Here is a 23,447-nt window from a genome sequence, read left to right on the forward strand (position 1 = left end):
CCAACTCCTGATCGACTCCTGATCGACTCCAGCTGGCTATGGAGGCCGACACTTCTACTGTCTATATTCATTGAATTGCTGTTCTTCCTCGCTTCACCCACCTTCCCGGCTCTTCGCAATGCCTCTCCCAGCCCGATATGGTCGCTGGGGAATCCTGGCACCGGTGGTTATAATTCTTCTCATATTACACCTCATTCACGCAAACCTGGGATCAAGTACCACGCAGGACGTGATCGAACCAACCCCAGGCCTCAAAATCGAAACAACCACAACCACAAACACAACCTCACCCTCACCCTCAACCGCAACAACAGACCATGTCCCAAGTACATGCCCACCACTACCAGGAATGGAAAACATCCTAGTAGTAATAAAAACTGGCATAACCGAAGCCCAAGACAAAGTACCAGTGCACCTACGCACAACTCTCCGCTGCATCCCACACAAAATCATTGTCTCAGACTTCGAAGAAGACATAGCAGGAGTGCGCACCTACGACGTCTTCCAAAACGTCTCCGAATCCCTAAAACAATCCAACATCGACTTCGCCCTCTACAACCGCGCCCGCTCAGGCGGCCGCACAGCCCTAACATCTCAAGACCACACAAAAGTCGCCAACGGCCCATCGGGAATGAGCGACAACCCCGGCTGGAAGCTCGACAAGTGGAAATTCCTACCGATGATCCACACAGCGCGCCACGCGCGCCCAGATGCTCACTGGTTCGTTTTCCTCGAGGCAGACACGTACCCGATCTGGCCGAATCTGCTCGCCTGGTTATCCAGTTTTGATTCGGCGGACCGGCTGTATCTGGGTAATCAGATGCAAATTGGGCCGAATCTGTTTGCGCATGGTGGGTCCGGGTTTGTACTTTCGCATGCGGCTATTCATGCCGCGGCGGATTATCATACGGCTAATGTTGGCGAGTGGGATGATACGACTGATCGGGAATGGGCGGGTGATTGTGTGCTTGGCATGTTGCTTGCTAAGGCGGGTGTTGGGCTTACTTGGTCTTGGCCTAGAGTTACGACACAGTCAGTTTGGGAGCAGGATATGCTCAGGGATGGGTTTGGGGTTACGCCTTGGTGTCATGCGCCTTTTACTTTCCATCATATGACTCCTGCGGATGTGGATCGGTTTTGGGAGTTTGAGCAGATGTGGTTTGCTGAGGTGAGTATCTTATTTGTACTCCGTTTCAGCTATCTTGACGATATTGGGACGGTTCTGACATTCTCACAGACGAACTCGACGCAGTTGACGTACAATGAGATCTTCCGCAATCTTATTCGTCCGACTTTGGCGGATCATCTGGATAATTGGGATAACTTTGCCCCGGATGGCGATAACCAAGAGGATTATAAGGGTCCTAAGACTCCTGCTTCTCTCCCTGACTGTGCCGACTTCTGCGCGGCAGACCCGGAGTGTATCCAGTACCGCCTCACCGCAGAATCCCGCTGCACAACGTCCAAGGCTGTCCTGCGCGGTAAGCCTGCACCCGGCACGAAGTCGGGGACGATGTTGTGGCGAGTAGATGCTGCGGTGAAGCGGATGGGACAATGTCAGGAAGTGATCTAAATGGGTTGGTGATCCATGGGAACTCTTTCCGCTGTCCACCCATGGATAAGTGTATATACATCGAGGCGTTGGGATAGCGAGTAGGATTTACATTAAGAATTTGGATAAAATAGGCGTACATACAGCAATATCAGAACCCATGGGCACCCTAACTCATACAAACATCAACTTTTCTTCAAGCTACACTTCCACCCCATCCCCTCCCAACCACCAACTCAAAGAAACACCTGAAAGGCCTTTTCCTCCTCTCAACAACCAACATCCTCGCCAAATCCTCAAACCCAAACCACATCGCCAAACCAACAGCATCCCTCCCAAGTAAATCACGATGCATAACCGCCGCACCAGCCTCAACAAGCCTCTTCGCCATAGACCAATGACCCATACTAGCAGCCAAACAAAGCGCATCCCGCCTATTACCATCCCAAACCCTGATTTCAGCGCCGGCACCCAAAAGCAATGCTAGAGCTTCATCCGCGCCTACGCGTGCTGTTTCTAATAACACCGTTCGCCCATCTATATCGCGTTGTTCGAGATCGACATCGCCTTCCAGGACGGCTTTTACGATTTCGATTCCCCGTTTCGGGGATGGAAATGGCGAAAGACATTTTTGTAAGTTGTCCTTGGCATTGGCATTGGCATGGGTAAAGGGGACTGGATCTGCGCCTGCGCTGATTAAGACCTCAGTTGGTGATTCGATGCTAAAGCGAACAGCATAGAAGAGAGGTGTCCATCTTTTCCGTCCTGCTGTTACATTTACGTCTGCGCCTGCTTTTAGGAGAGTTCTGATTATTGAAGGTGGTTGGTGGGAGAGGATTGCTTCGTGGAGGGGCGTGAAGCCGGTTATGTTATGGGGTGAGGGATCGGCGCCGGTGTTTAGCAGGTTGTTGAGGATTTGGGATGAGACTGGGGAAGTTGTGCGGCAGGTTAGGTGGAGTGGTGTTTCTTCTCTGTTGTCTCGGGGTTGAATATCTGCACCGTGGTGGATGAGGTAGGTTGTTATTTGGAGGTTTTGGGTCAGGGCTGCTTTGTGGAGGGCGGTTTGGCCGTCGTAGTTTGGTGTGTTTAGGGCTTTGGGTTGTTGTTTTGGGAGGAGGGTTGTTAGGGTGTAGAGGTTTGATGAGACTAGGAGGTGGAGGAGGGTGTTTCCGCTTGGATCTTGGGTTTCAAGGAGTTTTGATGGGAGATTAGGGGTTAGATAGGGGATTGCTTGAAGTAGATGGAGGAGGTCTTCGAGGGGGAGGATGTCTGCTATTGAGAGGAGGATGTCGATGGGGATACGACTGAGGGGTTTCATAGTGGCTTATAGGATTGGAAGATTATTGAGTATACTAGCATCGCTTTATGGAAGATAAGTTATCTCCTGACTCCTTTGCCACGGCGGAGATGATATTGCCCGACACGCCCAGCTTAGCTTGAGCCTTATGGTGGGGGAGATGTAGCCAATAAAGCACTGTTCTTGGGATAAGACTAACACTAGCCGGGCTATTACCGGAGTAAAACTATAATTCTAAGCAGAATTGACACTATTGAAATAGAGTACGGAATGGCAGAGGGCTGATGAACTAGACATGCTTCCTGAAATGCGATGTTTGATCTCTATATCATGGCTTAACATAAATAGAATAAATGTAAATGTATATATCATGCACCAAAACGCTATGCATATGAATATTCTATAGCAAACCAGTCATGCCCAAGTCAACGAAGAGGTATCACCAAGAAAAACACATCCCAACAAGAAAGGGCATGGTATATAAAGTGATTTGCAACGAAAACCACAAATACAAACACTCGATCTTAGGCCGTAGCCGTCTCTGCAGCCTGCTGCTGTTGAATACGCGCCGCCTCAGCAATATTAACAAGCCCGACACCCTCGAGGATGACAGAACCAGTATTCGCATCAACAGCATGATCCTCATCACCCAATCCAGGAGGAATAGTCCCATGCCCGATGACGACTTCCTCGCCTTCAGCGGCAGGAACCCAATCCGGCACTTCGGTGGGTCCTTCACAGCCATGCGGAGGCAAACCCCAGTGAGGCATCGGACTGCGGTATCCCCAGTCACCGTCTTTATCAGCGTATGCAACAGCGTGCAGGAAGATACCGAGTTCATGAGCACCGGGGTCTGAGTACAATTCCGTACCGCAAACTTCACAAAGATCTCCGGATAGCTTCTCGCCCTTGCGCTTGGCGTAGTCTTCGGATGCGGCGACTTGTTCGCGGTACATGATCTCGTTGACGAGGACCGGATCCGTGCCTGGTGGTACGTTCGGTGCCGCGGTTAGATGTGTGCGGTACGACACTGTATCCGCAATTTCTGTCTTTCCCATGAGAGATAGCCGGGCGACGATTTCTTCGTCGCGTTCGGCGGTTGCTTCGGCTTTGCCGAGCCCCGGGCCGAAGACACGTCTATTGGAGTAGATGGGGTCATTAGAGATTGGGTGACCCATGAATTGGAGGTGGACTCGGATTTGGTGGGTGCGGCCAGTGAGAGGGAAGCAGTGCACGATGCTATATCCTTCCGTCTCGCTCAAAAGGGATGTTGAAGGGGGTGTAGCGGGGCGCTCGCCGTCCGGGGTGCTGGATCCCGATCCTGCGGTGGGAGGGTAGTAGGCCAGCCGGCGAAATTTGGTTGTGGCTTCCTTGCCGGTGGCGCGGACGCGGTTAAGACCGAGTTTCGGGCTTACTTGCATGATGGGCTGGTCGCAGACTACCACGCCGTCTGGGAACTTGCCTTTGACGCGCGCGACATATTCCTTCTGTACTGTACGCGATTTAAGAGCGGTGGCCATCTTCTCCGCAGCTTGGGGGTCTTTTCCGATGAACATGATTCCGGAGGTCAGTCGGTCAAGGCGGTTGCATGGGCGAGGCACGAAGTTGGGGTCGCGATCTGCACGCAGGATTTCCACGACTGAGTTGAAGTTGTATCGGCCTGCAGCATGGACGGGAACACCGGCGGGCTTGTCAATGACAATGAGCCCTTCGTCTTCGTAGATAATTCCGATGGGGAGGCTTGTGACAGGGGGTTCGTGGCGGTGGGTGGTGTGGGAGATGACTTGGCCGTTTTTGATGACGGTTTCTGGGTAGGCTCTCACGCCATTGACGGTTACAAGGCCTTTTTCAAGAGCGGATCTCTGGTCATTGTTAGTTCGCAATTCTCCTGTGCCAAACAATCAACGTACATAATACTCCGGCTTCCGATCGCGAAACTCGGACGTGAAGATCTCGACCAACTGACGACCGCGCCACCGCTCCTTGCAGTTGGTGTTATAGGTGTAGTGGTAGGGTTTGATGCGACGGAATCCACCATCCAGATAGTATGGCGCAGTCCAGGGATTGCAGGGGGTCACGACCACGTCCGGGGTCTTCTCCACGGGCTTGGTGGGGGGCACTTGCTCGACGTTCATGAGGGCCATTGTGGGCTTTGGCGGGAGTTTTAGTTTGCCTTGCCGCAGCAAATAGGCCGTTATACGGGGCGAAGGAGCCAGGAGGGAGAGAGAATATGCGACAAGTCGAAGAGCAAAGAGTAAGTGAAGTTGTCTGGGGAAAAGAAAAAAGAATAAATCTCTATCGCGTGTTATCAGGTACGCCCCACATTCAAGGTGATCCGAGGGCCCTGATTAGTCAATGTTTATATACAGCCAGGCCATCGAATATCCTCAGTATAACAATCACATAGTTGATGTAGATCTATAAGTCGAAGGCTTACAATTAATGGAGTGTTAGCTGATCTACCAAATCCACATGCCCAGCCTTGGGAGATCTTCAAGATTCTTACCTAATCACCGTCATGCCGAGGTCCATCACCTCCGAGGAAACGCGGAGATAACCTCATTCCTTGAGATGCCCCAGGCTATTAAGCACATAGAGACAACCATTTCCCAGCCACACAGCCGTCGGCGAAAATATTCAAAATGGCACCCCCAGAATACTCAACCAAAAAACAGCGCAAGCGCAGCGACTATGGCTACCACCAAGTCCACCAAACGAGATGGTAAGTCCAACCACCAACACCCACCTCCAAACCCAAGCCCATTACCCAAAGTCCTAACACACCCCAGGTTCGACAATGACATGTACGCCCACCTCAACAACGCAGTCTACACACACCTCTTCGACACAATCGCAAACACATACCTAATCGAACACTGCGGCATGGATCCCTTCAGCGTGAATAACCCAACACCAACGCAGCAACCACAACCGCAACCAGGCCAGCCCTCGGCTATTGCAGCAGGTGCCGACCAAATCGGCCTAATAGTCTCCACACAGGCGGACTTCTTTGCTTCCGTGCGCTTCCCGGATCAGTTGGAGGTTGGGCTGCGCGTGAACAAGCTTAGCAAGTCGAGCGTGACGTGGGAAGTGGGGATCTTTAAGAAGGGGGAAGAGGGTGTTAAGATGGTTGGGACTTATACGCATGTTTTTGTGCTTAGGGAGACTATGCGGGTTGGGAAGGGTGGGATGGAGGGGAGGGTTAGAGAGGGGTTGGAGAAGTTGCTTGTTAAGGAGGGGGCGAAGTTGTGAGGTGATATAATGTATTTCCCTAGCGAGCTGGCCACCCCCGAGCTGGCCATCCCAATACACCATAGTAAATACGATATATTCTACACTGATATCTCAACAACCACGTTTTTATTTTATTTAATTATTTACCGATAGCTTTCGACGAAATCTGAAACCTACATTGTTACGGTATTGAAAATTACGTTGCTAGGAGCTAGAAACATAAATATCTGATTATATCTCAATTACCAAGTTATAGAAATTCTTTGAACTCCTGTTAGAGACTAAATACCACTTGAAAAGCATTAGTTCTTAAGGAAAAGTCCCTATAACCTGCCGTTGTTGTGATACTATGTTGTAATTTATCGCATTTACTATGGTGTTCTAGGGTGGCCAGCTCGGGGGGTGGCCAGCTCGCTAGGGAAATACGTTAACATTAGATGGGAACATGACAGGGTTTGTATATAGTCTTATCAGCCGGTATGAGTTATTGGCCGTGTGCTCATTGGTTCTGGGAATCGTAATATAAGACTACGCGGGATAGGAGCACTGTCTGTTGATGCGGGATAATTACCATGAATAGGAAAGATGTGCGGTGGTAAGATGTATTGTCTCAATTCGTATTGATCATCTCGAGAATGCAAGGCGCCAAACAGAGATAAAAAACCGTGCGCCATGTTGGTCATCTGAAACGCTTAGATGATCCGAAGTCTGATCTAAATTGAAATCTATATGAAATGAAACCGGTGAAACATAAAACAACCCTCGTATAACCCATAACATGAACAAAATTAAATCCAGCACAAACATGAAACCGAAACCGATCACTTTTGAGGGCTATCATGAACAAAGAGGACACGCTTGAACGCTTCGCAAGACCGAAACAACAGCGCTAATGAAATGTATGATGGAATTTCCGATCACAATTAGATGGGTTGTCTAAGCAACCCCATAGGGGTGGAGCAGTTGCTCAATCAAATTTGCCAGCAATTATACTGCTGCAGCGGGAGACATTGGCACTGGTAGGGGGAGAGGCACCACGGTGCATAGTGTAGCCATCCTCATCGAGCCACCACTTGGGATAAGGGCCAGGAATGAAGCTGCCATGAGCATCCCAGCCAGCAACCCAGTGAACACCGTCATCGAGAAGGAAGAATCGCAGCTTTTCAGGGCGCGCGCCCTTGTGCAGCGGCGCATCAAACCAGCGGCAGCGCTCCTCTAATTCGGATTCGAACATGTAGCGGTGGAGGATGCGACAGTAGACCAGAGCAGCTGGCTTTTCTTCGTCGTATTCATATCCATCCCGGTGGATGAGGTGCCATCCGCGACCTGGGAAGAACTTGTAGGTTCCGGGGACGGGGGATTGCCAATGCTGCTCCTTGAGGGTGCTGTCGCGATCGCCCTTTTGGAACCAGTAGACGGGGCAGAAGACGGTGCGCGCGCAGAGAAAGAGGTTGGGAGCCATTGTGGAGGGGGTGGTATCAGAGACCAAACAAGAGGGTATGCGCGTTGACTGGAGCTCCCGAAAGTTCGGGGGAAAGTCCAAGGTATAGAAGAAGCGCTGAAATGCAGGGAAACCAGGAGCCGGAAAGGGCTATAAGTCGACAGCCATGGTAACAAATAAAAACAAAAAATAGTTAAACTCGAGGTAGAGATGGAAATTCGACGGGTCTTCCGTGTTCACAAAAGTTCGGTGAAGACCCCTGAGAGAGACAAAGAACGTGAGACGGCAGGTGCACTTGGCACGAGGTGGTCCGAGGCGAGGCCTGAGAATTTCCAGGTCAGATAGCACAAGCCAGAGTCTCTGTTATCGATGCGGTGAGGAGTTGAGCTGGACGGAGTCGATAAGCTTGCAGCGAAGAGCTCAGAAAGGAGGAGGGTGAAAAGCGAATAGGATCAATGTGAGCTTAGGCCAAGAGACAGCAACACAGTGTTAAAGCTCAGCGCATGCTACAGAGGAAGCATTTAACTGGAGGAAAGTCACCATGGTGATATATAGGAGGAAGGTAGAAATAAGGAATGTGCGTGTTTGATGTATGGAGAATTAAAGGAAAAAAGTCAATCGCCAAGAGACCCACCACACCAAGCCTCTTTTGGTAGCTCTAGACTTTTTAGGGCGCCACAATGGCTGACATAATCCCTGTGACTGACGAGGTTTTCTCCTGCGGGACCAGCCGAGCCTTGGCACTTCGTATGGTTCGCGGGATTTTCTCCTTTCCACCTATTCTGGGCTTTTGTGGCTGATCCCTTCCTCTCACCGTCATAGCCTTCTCTCACATTCGAGGCCATGTTCCAACGGCGGAAGGCGGTTTCCGTATCCCAGACCCTCCTTTGACCCAGTCTCGAGGCCTTGGCAGACATTCCCGACGGGAAATACCCGGCCAAGTCAAGGCTGCAAAATTCTTTGTGGCGCAGTTGTTTGCTCTGGCTCAGCCCTATGTTGTGTCGCGTCTCGGCGTTGGCCTAGCTTGCAAGGATTGGTTCCGGGTCTTCTTCTAGCTTTACTTGCCCAGATGCACATTCGGAGTCATTTAAAAAAAAAGTTTCCACGTGCGGATCGTCGGTGATGTATCAAGCCTCTCAACAAAGCCGAAAGATGAGGTGATGCATGCTGCACGTTTCAAGCTTATCATCATCCCACCTGGCAATATCCCTGTCCCTGCATTATCGGGATTTTGATTGTCAACAAACCAGAGTGGATTGTCGTAGCACCTGACCCAAGGTCCTGCATCTCCAAATTATGGTGGAGCAGATTGTTGCCACGGCTTTCGTATGACGTTTAGCTCCAGACACGATGGAGCGCTAGAGAAAACTTGAGCATTTGAAAACTTAGTACCGTGCTAACCCGTTTATGCAAGATGCGCGACGCCAGTCTTGGCTGTGGAAGACAAGTTTTTTCAGCCCCTCGAGCCTCTTTGAGTCATCAGGCTCATTTCAAATCCATCTAGATCACTCGGCTCTAATTTTATCTTCTGGTCATACTTGCCATCGCAACTTACTGCCTCTGATGTCATAGCTAGATGACAAATTACATAGTTCTCTCATCATGAAACTCTTCGATCAGAGGTTTGAAACGCAAAGAGCACATACAATTAAAATACAGCCTTAAAAGGTCGGCAATCGCAATCTTTCCACGGTAGTCAGGTCTTCGTCCTTTCCACTTACTCACACTTTGTCTTCTCTATTCACCATGGCCAGTCACAGAATCGGCGTCTTTCCTGCCTCGGGAGGCATTGGCGGTGGCACTGTCAAGCATCTTCTCCCTCGCTATCCTGCTAAAAACCTCGTCTTTCAATCGCAACCCTGCCAAATTAGACTTTGCGGCTGCTGCCGGAGCAACTGTCCGAAAGGCTGACTACGACACCAATGCGGATCTGGAGCGTCCTTTTGAAGATATCGACACTTTGTTCCTCATTTCGTATGCTTCAATCGAAGTGGAGCACCGCGCCGAGGTCAGGTATTTGAGTCAATGATCAATTATCCCTAACTATTAGCGCTGCTGCGTCACCGAACTGCGATTGACTTCGCTATCCGCGCCGGTGCAAAATACATATTTTACGGATCTCTAGGATTCGCCGGCCGCGAAGATAACAAAGAAACAGTGGCCCATGTGATGCGGCCCCATTTGATGACCGAGAAGTATCTCGAAGAGTGCGTCCGCCAGCACCCCGGGTTTGCGTACACAGTTGTACGTGAAGGTCTTTACTCCGAATGTTACAGAATATTCGAAATCAGTTTTTAACACTGCACTCTCTCGAATTCATTCCCGAATCCCTGACCCGAAACACGCCAATCTAATTTTAGCCCTTCCTCAGTAATCCCTGCAGGGCTGTATTGTATTCATTGGTAAAGATAAATGAGTCATTGTTACAGTACCGTAACTCCCCGTAATGAAAGCCGACCAAACCGAAGGAGAATCGTAACAATCTGGCAAGATCCTTTTTCCTCCCTCGAGTCTTTTGGCCTCCTCGTCATATGCCGCCTTCGCCGACACTCACTTGACATCCAATAAAAGGCTGCAGTGGCGCCATAGAGAAGTAACCCTGGCAGGCAAACAAGCTTCTCTATTCCCATGGCTCCCCTTACCTACTGCGATTTTCATTCGTTACTGGCGTCCATTGAAAGCTGGCACTCCGAAAAGTTGACAGGGGTCTTTCAAGGCCGGTGATCGTGTGGATCGTGTGTAGAGATAACGCAGAGCCCATAGCACATTTCCATCTCTTAGCTCGGCCTGAACCATAGGAACACAACTCGCTGTACGCTCCAACCGCTGAATACTTTGGTACGCAACGCCGTCCAATTACAGTCCCTCCCCGCCCTCCCCGCCTGGTGGGCTTGAGAATCAGTCACAGCCAGGGTTGAGAACGTGAAGAGAGCAATCCCTACTTATGAAATAATATAGCAACAACCTGCTTTTTTGGCGTTGGAGCATATAAGTGTATAGGAGGTTTATTGGATTATAATGGCAATATTAGAAACTTTTGGCCGTGATTGCAATTATAGTTTTAGTGCTCTTTCGGGTGTTGAGTTATATATCCGGATTGCCGTTCACTGGCCCGCATGATATCTATGAGTGGAGGCTGCAGAAAAAAGAACTCAACGCGTTCAAGGGGGAAATGTATATTATGCGCTATGTGGGGATCACCCCTTGCTGATGCGGCCTGTAGCGTCCTGCTATGTAACCGCTCCGAGGTGCAACATCAGCAAGACTGTTTGTTGATCATTTGACATCATATATACCGGATTTTCTCTTCTGCTTAATAGCTTGCTCTTTCCGTTTTGTTGCCTTTGTATGTCGATCAGTATTTTCATTTTTTTTTTTTTTTTTTTTTTTTGGTCCCGCTGGAATTCAGCGGGATCTCGATACTTCTAGGTCAGCAGGGGGGGGGGAGGGATTTTTGTGCAAAGTTGGCCCGCTGTCCTAGGCTATCGTAGTTGCCTGAGCAAACTATATACCCGGATTACGAGGGAAGGATCAATTTCGCTGCACGCTTAGCACTTAGTAGAGGTGATGCGCTCGTTGCGCAAAGAGCTTATAGGAAGAACTGAAATGCTTTGGGCGACGTAAGAGATTCTACGGCGATATCTTTGGATAATTTATCCTTCCCTAGTCAGAATTTGTGGAAGTCGTCATGCGTGTTGAGAAGGTCGGCTGTATAAGGGCCACCCTCTTGCCAGAACAATATATCTAGTGATTGCCAGTCTCGGTATATGGAATATGTGAAGCAGCCACTAAGAAGATGAAGCGTGATATTCAGCCACGGGCACAATGCCGCTACGGCCAAGCGCTAGAGAAAAACGGAATCAAGGGGCCAGGGTGCTATCTATGGAACACCCCTGTTTAATACCTAGGAATCTCCAATCACTGTAGGTTTATAATAACTTAAGAAAATTCCCTCCATATAAGGAAAGGTAGTACAAAATATGATTGGTATCCACTTTCTGTGGCGTAGCTGGTATGTCGCATAGCAATGTGGATGCTACTCTCCTGGTATAGAGACGGAAGCTTTGGACATAAATAATAGTATTACATCTCTATGTAACTCTGGTCTTCGTCCTCCAATTCTGTCGATTACACGCAGATTATTCTCAATTTCAAGTGGCTTACATTTCCCTTGTATGTCTCGGTGTGAAGGTCCAAATTTATTGGCCACGGACATCTAACGCCAAAGCCTACAGCCCACAAACAACCTCAGATACCATATAATGCAGCCTTTCATTTTCGTCTGTGCCATTATTGCCAGTATGGCAATGGCTGCTCCAACTGACTCAGCTAGAGGAGTTGTGCTGGATAAGCGTCAGGTATGATCAGCTCTTCATATTTCGTGCTTGTTCTCTATGGTATTTGTCTGAATACAGATAGCTAACAGATATGGTGGGTATAGGGTGTGAGTATCTCCCTTTGACATAGAGATGCATTTGCACGGCTATGTTAATACAGGTAGCTAACCGATGTTATGGATATAGGTTGTGAGTATTTCCTTTTGAGGTGGAGATAGAGTTGCACGGCTATGTTAATATAGGTGGCTGACCGATGTGGTTGTTATAGATTGTGAGTATTTCCGATTGAGGTAGAGATGGAGTTGCACGGCTATGTTAATATAGATGGCTAACTAGTGTGGTGGATATAGGGTGTGAGTATTTCCTATTAATATGGAGACGGAGTTGTACGGCTTTTTCAATATAGGTGGCTGACCGATGGGGTGGGTATAGGGTGTAAGTATCTCCCTTTGATATAGAGATGCATTTACACAAGATGCATTTACACGGCTATGTCAATATAGGTGGCTAATAGGTGTGGTGGATATAGGGTGTGAGTATTTCCTATTGATATAGAGATAGAGCTATACGGCTATATCAATATAGGTGGCTGACCGATACGGTGGGTATAGGGTGTGAGTATCTCCCTTTAATATAGCGATGTATTTACACCGCTATGTCAATATAGGTGGCTAATAGGTGTGATGGATATAGGGTGTGAGTATTTCCTATTGATATGGAGATAGAGTTGTACGGCTATATCAATATAGGTGGCTGACCGATGTGGTGGGTATAGGATGTGAGTTTTTTGAGGTGGAGATAGAGTTACACGGCTATGTTAATATAGGTGGCTGATCGATGTGGTGGATATAGGTTGTGAGTATTTCCTATTAAGGTAGAGATAGAGTTGCATGGCTATGTTAATATAGGTGGCTGACCGATGTGGTGGTTTTAGATTGTGAGTGTTTCCGATTGAGGTGGAGATGGAGTTGCACGGCTATGTCAATATAGGTGGCTAATAGGTGTGGTGGATATAGGGTGTGAGTATTTCCCTTTGACATAGAGATAGAGTTGCATAGCTATGTTAATATGGGTAGCTAACCGATTTATGGATATAGGTTGTGAGTATTTCTATCTGAGGTGGAGATGGAGTTGCACGGCTATGTTAATATAGGTGGCTGACCGATGTGGTGGTTATAGATTGTGAGTATTTCCGATTGAGGTGGAGATAGAGTTACACGGCTATGTTAATATAGGTGGCTAACCGACGTGTGGGTATAGGATGTGAGTATTTCCCTTTAACATAGAGATGGATTTGCACGGCTATGTCAATATAGGTGGCTGACCGATATGGTGGGTATAGTTTGTGAGTATTTCCCTTTAATATGGAGATAGATTTGTACGGCTATGTCAATATAGGTAGCTAACAGGTTTGGTGTATAGGGTGTGAGTATTTCCTATTGATATAGAGATAGAGTTACACGGCTATGTCAATATAGGTGGCTAATAGGCGTGGTGGGCATACATAGTTTGTGAGTATTTACCTTTGATAGAGATTAGTTGCACGGCTATGTTAATATAGGTGGCTGACAGATATGGTGGTTATAGATTGTGAGTATTTCCGATTGAGGTGGAGATAGAGTTACACGGCTATGTTAATATAGGTGGCTAACCGACGTGGTGAGTATAGGATGTGAGTATTCCCTTTTGAGATAGAGATAGAGTTATACGGCTATGTCAATATAGGTAGCTAATAGGTGTGGTGGGCATAGGGTGTGAGTATTTCCTACTGATATAGATGGAGTTACACAGTTATTTTAATATAAGTGGCTGACCGATGTGGTGGATAGACTTGTGAGTATTCCCCTTTGAGATAGAGATTGATTTCCACAGCTATGTGAATATAGGTGGCTGACCGATATGGTGGATATAGGTTGTGAGTATTTCCTATTGATATGGAGATGGAGTTGTACGGCGATGTTAATATAGGTGGCTGACCGATGTGGTGGGTATAGGATGTGAGTATTACCTATGACATAGAGATGAATTTGCACGGCCATGTCTACACAGGTGGCTGACAGATGTAGTGAATGGGCATCAACATGCACCTGCAAGTTTCATTACAATCTTGATCGAAGTCGAGAAGGTATGTGAGCGCCGCAAACCCATCAACGTTATTATTGTTTGGTAATAAATAATGCAGGCCTCCAACTTGCTTTATTTAATATGGACATTGAGGTTGCATTAAGGTGGCTAGTTAGAGTTGCACTAGTCTCGGTATGGGTTTTTCCCTATTTGATAGGTTTTCCTATATCTTCGTGCAAATGCAGAGACTATACTATAGCTATATTATGTTTATTATCGTCTTGATAGGCTATATCAAAATGAATTTTCTCGTGGAGACTTCTAATTTGCCGCAAGTTTCTGCGAATATTGACGATCACAACCTGCTGCATTCGGCTTCTTCGGCCTCTATCATATCACGGATGAGATACATCTTTCAGGGGGAAGACTTGGAGCCATATTGCTAGGCACAACATTGGGTGACGCTGAAGAATAATCATGGGTGAAGAAGGGATGGACAGGAGGGAAGAGCGAGGGGCACGGGGGTAGCATATGTATAGCAGTTTCGTGTAAAATACATCGGTCTAGGTTCCACCGGCGTCATGTTAAATACGAGGTCTTTCTAGGCACTTGAGAGATCGACCACCATGCCATATCTGGATTAGCGTGTTTCAGATTGGGGTTCGAGAATTAATTTGTGAGAGTGTGGTGGTAAAACTGATTTCGAATATCACTGTACAATCCTTTATACCGCCTTCTTTGATCCCCGCAACCCAGTTGATGAGATCAAGGCGCATGATTGGTCTGGCCCTGGCATTGCCCGGGTCAAGCACGAGGAATTGGGAGAAGGCACCGCAGAGCTCCTGAAACGCTTCGCTGAGAACCCAAAGGAGTTCAAATTCAAATTCCGCAACAAAACGGTTCTCCTCTCTGGTACCAAGGTATTGACTCTTCAAGAGACGGTGGACATCCTAGCCAAACATGCGAAAAGCCCGTGGCAATCCGCCAGGTCTCTGATGAAGAGGTTGGAAAGCAGCCTAAGGTGGGCACGAACTTCACCTACCGTGGCGTCGACTACGGCACAGCTTGGGCAAGCTCTTTTGAAGCTTTCCGCCGAGGAGAGGCTAGTTCTGCATCTCCACTCTTGCGTGAACTGCTTGGCCGCGAGCCAGAAGACTTTAAAACTACTATTTCCTCGCAACTTTAGATTCGGTAGGCATGCTCGGAGTAGAGGATAGATAGATAAAATCTGTCGCAAAAGGTATATAGAGCTCGTCTTATCAAAGCGCAAGCTCATTGCCGGATGGTTCCTTCTTGCTTCGGTACTTTTGGAGAGGCAACCACGATGTTGAAATGTGGTTAACGCTCGTTGTAAGGATGGAAAAGCTCCGGTAGGTACCAGCCTATGCATTTGGAAGTATTATTACCTGGGAAAGCAAAGAAGGCTTCCAGAAAGCTTTTGAAAGGCCCGAAGCAGCTGAAGTTATGGGCGAAGTTCCCAATTTCAGCAGCAAGCAGGCATTTTTCTTGTTTGGTTCGCAGATTTAGGCAGATGACGATACTACAGCCAGTGATTCATGGAGTGTGACAAGGCATCTTATATCTCGGTGCCTCTTTGATTTAGGCTACATGCAGTATATTCAATTTGCTTATAGCCAAAGCAAGTGCTGTATCTGCAGAGGTCACAGCTGAAAGCAGGCAGGGGACATTTTAAATAGCCTTCGGTATTTTTATGTATAGTTATCCAAGTTACGCGTATACAGAAGTCGACTGTGACATTTGTTGCCGTGTCTCCCTGGTTTAACAATAAAATTGATTCAAAGAATAAAAAGTCAACTATTACTGCACGTGCTGGAGTTTTTTTTTTTTTTTTTTTTTTTTTTTGTTTCAAGGGCTTTAGTCCCGCTGGGTAGTGGGATCCCAAGCACAGGGCGAATATTTCTCGGTATGTAGGAGCTTCATGTCATCCTCATCCAGCTCAAAGTCAAATACATCCGCGTTCTCCTTGATACGTTCGGGAGTAACCGACTTGGGCAGTGGCACAAAGTCCTGTAAAAATAGGTTAACGTTAGCTAGACCACCTCGCACAAAAGACTCCATACGCTCAGGACTAACCTTCTGGAGGCTCCAGCGTATCAAAATTTGAGCCGGGGTCTTCTTGTGTTTCTTGCTAATTGCCTGGAGGGTGGGCTCATTCATTCGAGTTCCCCTAGCAAGAGGGGAGTATGCCTCGACAACTGCACCACGCTTGTGAAGCCAGTCTACCAAATCGGCACGCCCGAGCCAAGGATGGAGTTCGTACTGGCCAACCTCGATCCTACCACCTCCACCACCTTGGATATATTCTTCCAACTCTTCCAGGTGATGAACTCCAAAGTTGGACACGCCGATTGAACGAGCCTTTCCTGTTTTCTGCGCTTCCACCAAGGCACGCCAGGCACCGAGACGGCCCTCTTTGGCTCCAAATGGAGCATGAAGAAGGATCCTGTTCTAATCAGTCCACTATTGATATAATCGTGATGTAAGGTTGCTTACAAGTCAAAATAATCCGTTTTAGCTTTCTCCAAGCTTCCCCTAATAGACTCTTTTGCTGCCTCATATCCGGTAGCTCGCGGCGAAACTTTTGTTGTCAGGAACACATCCGAACGTTTGAGTCCCGCCTTTTCTACGGCAGAGACACCCTCCCTCTCATTTCCATACACGGCCGCGGAATCAATCTGGAGAAAGGCGATTTTAGCAGCTGGAATCTGACGCGAAGGACTTCCGCCTTACGTGGCGATATCCGGCTTTCAACGCCTTGACGGTAACGTCTTCGGCGACCTCACCGGGTCTAAAGTCGTCAGAAATTCAATCAAATATACCCGTAAATCCCTTCTCTGACTTACACTTGATATAGCTGTGGAATTAAGTTAGTTCTTGTTCTCTCTGACATCATTGCGAATCTAACCACCTACCCCGAACCCCAGCATGGGAATGTCGTACCCCGAAAGGATTTTCCGGGTAGATACGAGACTTAAAGAATGCATGATTTCAGGCGACTTATTAGTTTCAAATTGGCATAGAATTGAGTATACCGGTAACTGGACAGAAAAGGCCTCACACTTGTCGTTTTATATGCTCCCCCGGCTAAGATTATTAATCATGACGACCTTCCATATCGATCCTATTGGCGAATATCAATGTCCTAACGCAGGGTGCTTACATGGCCAATCAAAAAGCTGTAGCGCTATTTCCTCCTGTATATAAAGGAAGTTAATCAACGAGCCCAGAAAGCGACAATCCCATGAAAGCCCTCCATCGTTAAGCTCTCCACATCTCGATCGCCCTTGGTAATCTCCTCCCTGAGGCGACCGGCAACCCTGATCGCAATGGGAGACACTTGTGTCTTGCCCATTGATTCCAACAACTTGCCTTTGAGGAAAGTAGTGCGACCAATCTTATTCTTGTGTGACCAGATATCCAACGCCTCGTTCATCATTATACTATGAAATGTCGTCAGAGATATGCTTAGCTGTCGCGTCAAAAAGAACAAGCACTTACATCGCCTCTTCATTGCGTGCTAAGCGGATGCTCGGCAACCTTATGATTCCCATTCGCAATATAGAAATCCCTGTCACGCAATGTCCCACGCATCTGGTGCCGTGCTCTCTGATGATACTCAAAACTCTCATCCCATTGACCTTTTGTAGCGTAGAGGTAACCAAGCACACTCAGAATCAGTCCAGTCCGCATGGATCCTGTATCATTCTTACCCAAGGCCGCCTCTCTCGACGCCAAACTTTCCAAAAGAAGCGTGTTACCCTCGCTCTGCATAGGCGAGGTAAATTCTTTCGTCTGCAGTTCCTAACTCTGTGCATATTTTGTAAACTAGGTCAAAAGAACGCTCCTTGTAGATGCGGCTTGAGTGGAAGTCGCTCGCATCCATGGCGAGGGCTCCTAAGCGGAAGTAGATGTCTGCAAGAAGGGAATCTCGATCTGCATGTGCTGGGGATTCGCAGATGCTGCGGACAGTTTCAAAAAAGCCGTCGAATTGCTTTGTTCGTCCACGCTCTTTTGATACCTGGTGACATTAGATCATATAGCAACAAAGGGGTATGAGCATGATGTACGGGGCAGAAGATAGTGCGCGCACAGAGAAAGAGGTTGGGAGTTATTGTGGAGGGTAGTATCAAAAACCAAACAAGAGGGTATGCGCATTGACTGGAGCTCCCGAAAGTTCGGAGGGAAAGTCCAAGATATAGAAGAAGCGCTGAATGCTGGGAATTAGTAGCACGAGTGGGCAAAGTATTGTAAAGGTACTTTCCATATCAGGCAAACTTGCGTAAGTTTCTCTGTTTGCACTATCCAAACTTTAAATCACTTGACGTGACAATTTCGTTGTCATTTTCATCTTCCTCTCCAACCTTTATCATTCCTCTCCATCTTACTTCTGCACGCCTACCTTGACCAAAATGGAACTTCTTCCCAAATTGGTTGGTGATGTGATCACTACACCTCGGAGGAACATTTCAGGGTCATATTTCATCCCCGAACACAAATGGGTCATTCTCAAAAAGGTGAATGAGTGTCCAACGACGATTAGCCAAAAGGACTTTGAGGATGGCATGGGTCCCGCATTCACCGCTGGAAAATATCGGTGTCGCCTTGCAGGTGCCGGCAACGAGAACAAATTTGCCCTTATGCGTATCTACAAACAGATTCCTCTTGAAGGTACTCGCCTTGACAGTGCGAGAGAACGGCAGAACCAGGCCTGCCCCCCTCGAAAGCATACAGAAGTGGAGGCCTTGTTGCATCTCACAGAGATCCGATCCGCTGCTGTCCCTGAGGTCCGTGGATATCAAACCAGCAAACAAGAAGCAGATGATCTTGTCCCCGGCGGATACATCATCTATCTGGTGTGGGAAGAGGTTAGCGGATGTTCCCTCGATCCCGAGTATTTCTGGGGTGTTCCCTACAACAAGCGACAGGCTATCCGTGAGAACTTCAAGAAGGCCTTCAGGTTCGTTACTGGGTATCTTTTTCATGGTCGTGCACTTTGAACTAACTAAAATTAGTGAAGTTATAGGAGCTGGATACCAGCCGGTACCTTCGGACCCGGCAAAGATCATAGTCAACAAGGACACAAATGATGTGTATGTTCTACGCTGCCTATTACAACCTCATGCTAATGACGCGTAGCAAAATCTGTGGTTTCCGAGGGGCTGTCAACATCAACAACAGCTTGAAATTCGCAAGACCACTTCTTCCGTGCCTATTTCCTAGCTCTGGCCTCTTCCCAGGATGCCAGGTACCTTCCGAACCTGCCTCCCGATCTCCGAATTGATGAAAAGACTGGTTGGAGGTGGTGAGAAAGACAGCTGGACATCTGAATGTCAAATGATATTGATCCTGGAGAAGGACGGGGAGAGAGAGAGACTCGGGAAGCGAGCTCTCTAACTAGCTAATCTCAGTTCTATCTAGGTAACGTGACCACAGGTCTCGACAGAATCTCGATCTGCATGTGTTGAGGATTCGCAGATGCTGCGGGCAGTTTCAAAAAAGCCGTCGAATTGCCTTGTTCGTCCACGCTCCTTTTGATACCTGATGACATTGGAACGTATAGCAACAAAAGGGTCTGAGCATGACATACGCACCATGCAGCCTCATTAAGTAACGTTGCAAAGAGTATCCTGGTGGCCTCAGATGGACGTGAAGTGTTTGGCCAGAGCTGATGTATTCTTAGAATGTGAGGATAAATGTCTGCACAGACAGACCATCTTTCAACACATAGTCTGTTGCCCCTTGACATGGCCTGAGACAGCTCCGGCTCCTTTGATGGCTTGGGCAAAGCAGATGGCCAGTTCTTCCAGAGAAGTTGTACAACCTGGTCGAATCTAAGTCGTTTCGTCTCAACATCCTTGGTCGCCAATATCACATCTTGTACGAGCTGATGAATTGATATCTGGCGATTTTGACTGTCCTTCTGAATGAGAGATAACCGCAAAAGATCCCCTCGAGCACCGCCGTAATAGAGTCTCTTGAATTCGCCGTCGGCAAGAAATGCCACTGATGCCTCCATTAAGAAATCATCCCCGATGGCATCTGGGTCAAGGAATGAAATCAGCTCCAAAAGTCGCCGAGTCTTAGGTCTCAGGTTTTCAACTGCCCAGACAGTGGAAAGGGAGTGAGAATATGATAACAAGTTGGTATCAAACTTTGTCCCGTAAAGGCCGGCATGCTCCTCGTGATCTTGATATATTAACTCTTCATGCTCTTGATACAGAAACTGTGACAAAGTAAGGTCCCGCCGTCGAAGGATAGCCGCCATTTGGGAGATGGCAAGCGAAAAGCCCTCAAGCACATTGGATATCTGTCATCCTGTATCGTTTCCTGGCTCATTCACAGTGAGGTACTTGAAGAGGGACAGGCTGTCTTCCTGTGAAAGCGGACCCAGATCCAGACCTGAAGGTCTACTCGTAAACATGCTTTTAGCCAACAGGTCGTGGCTAGTGACAAGAACAGATCCACTTCCTTGAGGCCAGTAGTTTGCCAGAATCATCGGGTCATCCGCGTTGTCCAGAATAAGCAGCCAGGTTGCTTCTGAACCGGTTTGGCCAGGATTGACAAGCTCATCCGTCCCCGATAGATGCGTTTGAGGGTTGGAGAGCCATATTTTCACAAGTTCCCTGCTGACAACCTGGCTCTTACACTCGGATTGATCTTCGAGTGCTAGTGCTAGCGAAAATTGCTGGTAGTAATGGTCAAGCTTCGCAATCTCATCTGCCACTACCCAGAATACTGTATCATAGGAGTCCTTGTAGCGTCGAGAGTACTCGCGAGCTATTTCTGTCTTTCCAATTCCGCCGAGCCCACAGAGGGCAAATTGCCGTAGACCAGAACCCCATATGTTTTTTGAAGGCAACCGCTCCGCCGCAAGACGCTCTAAGATATCTTCGCGCCCACAGAAGCCCTCATTTGCCGAATGTGTGCTTAGAATGAAGCAGGGTAGATTAAGTATCCTACAGCTCTTAGTCTCCAGTGACGGAAGATTCGGAACCATCTGTTCTTTTGTCTGATGACAATACAAGTTCCTCAATTGATCAACGTCAGTATGATGACTTAATAAAGCGTAGATTTTGGCCTACAATGCCGTGGCAGCTCGTTCGTTGTGGGCGAGTCAGAGCCCATCGTTGCCTGTTGATATTCCTCTGGTTCCATTAGTGCCAGTCTGTGGCTTTCCGATAATCTCATAACCTACTGTCCTCGAGTCAAAATACCACAAGATCAGTAGCAACACACGATATTTGGTTCATTGTCCATTGTCCATTGCTAAAAGGGACACTCTGTTGAATCCACCTTCTCGCTTATCATATCTGACGACCTTGGTGGCTCCTGGACAGGCGCGAATATAGCCCGCTCACACAGTGCTGGGAAGTTCTTACATTACATGGCGAGAGCTTCGCTCCAACTCGTCCCGATTGAGCCATTTTCCCCTTTATACAAATGCGGTCATATTCTACAAATGTAAAGTCAGTGGCCTTGACTCGTTGGACAATGCCAATAAGTGTCTGCGGCTATTAACGGCGAGTTCTTGCGAATCTGTTGGGGATGAACCAGCGAAGGTACACTGTTTTTGTTTCCCATGTCGGAATGTTCGAGAAGGCTCCCAGCCACCGCCAGCTTCGGAGCATATTAGATTACGAGTCTTCTTTTTTAGGCATTCTTTAAAGGGGAGAGACATGAGTTTAAAGGCCCTGCATGGCCACCCCTGACCGTTTTTGATGTTACTACAGGCACACCATAGAGTACGAATTATCCAAAATTTTGTATTTATCTTCTATGTTTTGTGATCAGGGTCTTTCGGCCAGGATAACATACTACTTGTACTCTATATAGCTCTACTCCGACTTGTGTATGATCCTCATGCTGGTACTAAATTGGAAGCCTGGGAATGTCTCATAGCACAGTCAACTTAGTGAAACCAAGAGGTCTTCAGTTACTTTAGGTCTAATAAACGGGGTGAAGCCCATCATAATTACCTTGGTTAATCAAATCGAAACCTGCAACTGAGTATAAAAATAGTAACAATATTGACGGCAACATCTCCGCTTCGGATACTTAAGTTAAGTGCTCGGCTCCCCGGGACACCGAACTCCACATTGCCACTCGAAGCGAACAAGTTGGATTCACTCTATGTTCTCCATATCCTCGGGGGAATGTCTGAGTATTAGATTTTGCACGTGAACTAAGATTTCTTTGTGAGAGGGATTCCGCAAGCTGCGCCCCGTATACCTTCCGAAGTCACAGGGACATCCTGACGGCCTTAGGCAACCTGATCGATCGAGAAACCGGACTCAATCTGACCAGCGTCATTCAGGGTCTGCACCTAACAGCCTGAAAATCCGGTATGCGATCGGCAACATGTGGCTCCAGGTGGGTGCATACGCGGGGTAGGCTCTGCGGCTCATCCGATGTGATTGGAGGTGTCTCGTAGGTGTCTTACATTATGCATCGTATTCACCTTGGAAGTTGCCCCGTAGAGTGGTGATTGTCTTCAGGCTCCCAAGGTGTCTCACTTATACATAAGTAAGACAGCACTAGCAAGCAAATGGTGGAGTATTTCCTGCGTGTCTGGTTTGTATTGTTACATCGGCTGATATACGGTAGTAGACAAAATCTATTTCCAGGTATAGCGGAGAAGCTATGAGAAATCCCAATGACTTCGATGAATCATGCTCCGGTCTTTGCTCTAGTGGCATGATGGAGGGTAAATGTGATCGAGAAAAGACTTAAATACCCTCCTTCATTCCGTCCATCGATATCTTTTCACTACTCTCATCCACACACCCCCTCATACTTCAAACATTATACCTTTCGGTTCCTCCAATATCCCACACAATCGCAACCATGCAGCTCACTCAGCTTTTCATCGCTACCGGCCTCTTCGCCTCTTCTATCATGGCCGCCCCTACTGCCAGCGTTTCCATGATGGCCGCCGGTCCCCAGTGGACCATTCAGAACATGAAGCGCGCCTGCAACGCCGAGAACACTTCCTGCACATGGAACTTTGGCATCTACCCCGGTACCGGCGCCGCTACCCCCTGCAACTACGTTGTGAAGGGCAACACTGCCTCTCACGCCAACGGTGGCCCTGTCACTTGCGGTGGATACACCGTCACCTCCGGCTGGAGCGGCCAGTTCGGTGAGGGCAATGGCTTCACCACCTTTTCCGTTGTCGACAACAAGGCCCGCCAGATCATCTGGCCTGCCTACACCGACAAGCAGGTTGAGGGCGGCAATGTTGTCAAGCCTGACCAGAGCTACGCTCCCGCTGCTCTTCCCTAAATATGAGAACAACTTTGGAGTGCGAAGGAAGTCTAATATGGATGATCTGAAATGAAACCACATGTATATTGTATATATAATACACTCTCCTTAATGAAAGCCGATTTGAGATTCTCAATTAGTTCTTCAATGCCGAAGTTCAGTTATGCATATAGTCATAAGCCATAAGTTCTTTCACACTCCCATCGTTATACAATATACATGATTAATCCGAGGCAC

The 23,447-nt window shown here is 47.9% G+C and overlaps 12 protein-coding genes across 12 annotated transcripts; 6 read left to right on the forward strand and 6 right to left on the reverse strand.

Annotated features, from left to right (window-relative positions):
* Window positions 1-118: 118 nt before the first annotated feature.
* N7446_006214 (uncharacterized protein) lies at window positions 119-1,573 on the forward strand (the record flags this gene model as incomplete). The annotated part of the gene is made up of 2 exons (XM_058514962.1): window positions 119-1,168; window positions 1,238-1,573. 2 exons carry the CDS (start codon window positions 119-121, stop codon window positions 1,571-1,573), a joined length of 1,386 nt encoding a protein of 461 aa, XP_058372140.1.
* A 175-nt stretch (window positions 1,574-1,748) lies between these two features.
* Window positions 1,749-2,870, reverse strand: N7446_006215 (ankyrin repeat domain-containing protein; the record flags this gene model as incomplete). Its single annotated transcript, XM_058514963.1, has 1 exon — window positions 1,749-2,870. One exon carries the CDS (start codon window positions 2,868-2,870, stop codon window positions 1,749-1,751), a length of 1,122 nt encoding a protein of 373 aa, XP_058372141.1.
* A 503-nt stretch (window positions 2,871-3,373) lies between these two features.
* Window positions 3,374-4,993, reverse strand: N7446_006216 (pseudouridine synthase family protein; the record flags this gene model as incomplete). The annotated part of the gene is made up of 2 exons (XM_058514964.1): window positions 3,374-4,711; window positions 4,760-4,993. 2 exons carry the CDS (start codon window positions 4,991-4,993, stop codon window positions 3,374-3,376), a joined length of 1,572 nt encoding a protein of 523 aa, XP_058372142.1.
* A 430-nt stretch (window positions 4,994-5,423) lies between these two features.
* N7446_006217 (acyl-CoA thioesterase) lies at window positions 5,424-6,101 on the forward strand (the record flags this gene model as incomplete). The annotated part of the gene is made up of 2 exons (XM_058514965.1): window positions 5,424-5,571; window positions 5,639-6,101. Exons 1-2 carry the CDS (start codon window positions 5,492-5,494, stop codon window positions 6,099-6,101), a joined length of 543 nt encoding a protein of 180 aa, XP_058372143.1. The 5' UTR covers window positions 5,424-5,491.
* A 949-nt stretch (window positions 6,102-7,050) lies between these two features.
* On the reverse strand, window positions 7,051-7,545 carry N7446_006218 (uncharacterized protein; the record flags this gene model as incomplete). Its single annotated transcript, XM_058514966.1, has 1 exon — window positions 7,051-7,545. One exon carries the CDS (start codon window positions 7,543-7,545, stop codon window positions 7,051-7,053), a length of 495 nt encoding a protein of 164 aa, XP_058372144.1.
* A 659-nt stretch (window positions 7,546-8,204) lies between these two features.
* N7446_006219 (uncharacterized protein) lies at window positions 8,205-8,579 on the forward strand (the record flags this gene model as incomplete). Its single annotated transcript, XM_058514967.1, has 2 exons — window positions 8,205-8,271; window positions 8,347-8,579. 2 exons carry the CDS (start codon window positions 8,205-8,207, stop codon window positions 8,577-8,579), a joined length of 300 nt encoding a protein of 99 aa, XP_058372145.1.
* Window positions 8,580-9,270: 691 nt separating this feature from the next.
* Window positions 9,271-9,553, forward strand: N7446_006220 (uncharacterized protein; the record flags this gene model as incomplete). Its single annotated transcript, XM_058514968.1, has 2 exons — window positions 9,271-9,319; window positions 9,396-9,553. The coding sequence occupies 2 exons, from the start codon at window positions 9,271-9,273 to the stop codon at window positions 9,551-9,553; spliced, it is 207 nt and encodes a 68-aa protein (XP_058372146.1).
* Window positions 9,554-15,800: 6,247 nt separating this feature from the next.
* Window positions 15,801-16,930, reverse strand: N7446_006221 (aldo/keto reductase; the record flags this gene model as incomplete). Its single annotated transcript, XM_058514969.1, has 6 exons — window positions 15,801-15,953; window positions 16,020-16,389; window positions 16,440-16,621; window positions 16,677-16,734; window positions 16,790-16,800; window positions 16,859-16,930. 6 exons carry the CDS (start codon window positions 16,928-16,930, stop codon window positions 15,801-15,803), a joined length of 846 nt encoding a protein of 281 aa, XP_058372147.1.
* A 230-nt stretch (window positions 16,931-17,160) lies between these two features.
* N7446_006222 (uncharacterized protein) lies at window positions 17,161-17,379 on the reverse strand (the record flags this gene model as incomplete). Its single annotated transcript, XM_058514970.1, has 1 exon — window positions 17,161-17,379. One exon carries the CDS (start codon window positions 17,377-17,379, stop codon window positions 17,161-17,163), a length of 219 nt encoding a protein of 72 aa, XP_058372148.1.
* A 976-nt stretch (window positions 17,380-18,355) lies between these two features.
* N7446_006223 (uncharacterized protein) lies at window positions 18,356-19,082 on the forward strand (the record flags this gene model as incomplete). Its single annotated transcript, XM_058514971.1, has 2 exons — window positions 18,356-18,903; window positions 18,959-19,082. The coding sequence occupies 2 exons, from the start codon at window positions 18,356-18,358 to the stop codon at window positions 19,080-19,082; spliced, it is 672 nt and encodes a 223-aa protein (XP_058372149.1).
* Window positions 19,083-20,256: 1,174 nt separating this feature from the next.
* Window positions 20,257-20,943, reverse strand: N7446_006224 (uncharacterized protein; the record flags this gene model as incomplete). Its single annotated transcript, XM_058514972.1, has 1 exon — window positions 20,257-20,943. One exon carries the CDS (start codon window positions 20,941-20,943, stop codon window positions 20,257-20,259), a length of 687 nt encoding a protein of 228 aa, XP_058372150.1.
* A 1,847-nt stretch (window positions 20,944-22,790) lies between these two features.
* N7446_006225 (uncharacterized protein) lies at window positions 22,791-23,228 on the forward strand (the record flags this gene model as incomplete). The annotated part of the gene is made up of 1 exon (XM_058514973.1): window positions 22,791-23,228. The coding sequence occupies one exon, from the start codon at window positions 22,791-22,793 to the stop codon at window positions 23,226-23,228; it is 438 nt and encodes a 145-aa protein (XP_058372151.1).
* Between the last annotated feature and the right edge of the window lie 219 nt (window positions 23,229-23,447).

The sequence above is a fragment of the Penicillium canescens genome (assembly GCF_028828765.1).
Source record: "Penicillium canescens strain IBT 15451 chromosome Unknown utg000004l_segment0_segment0, whole genome shotgun sequence".
Classification (NCBI taxonomy): Eukaryota; Fungi; Ascomycota; class Eurotiomycetes; order Eurotiales; family Aspergillaceae; genus Penicillium; species Penicillium canescens.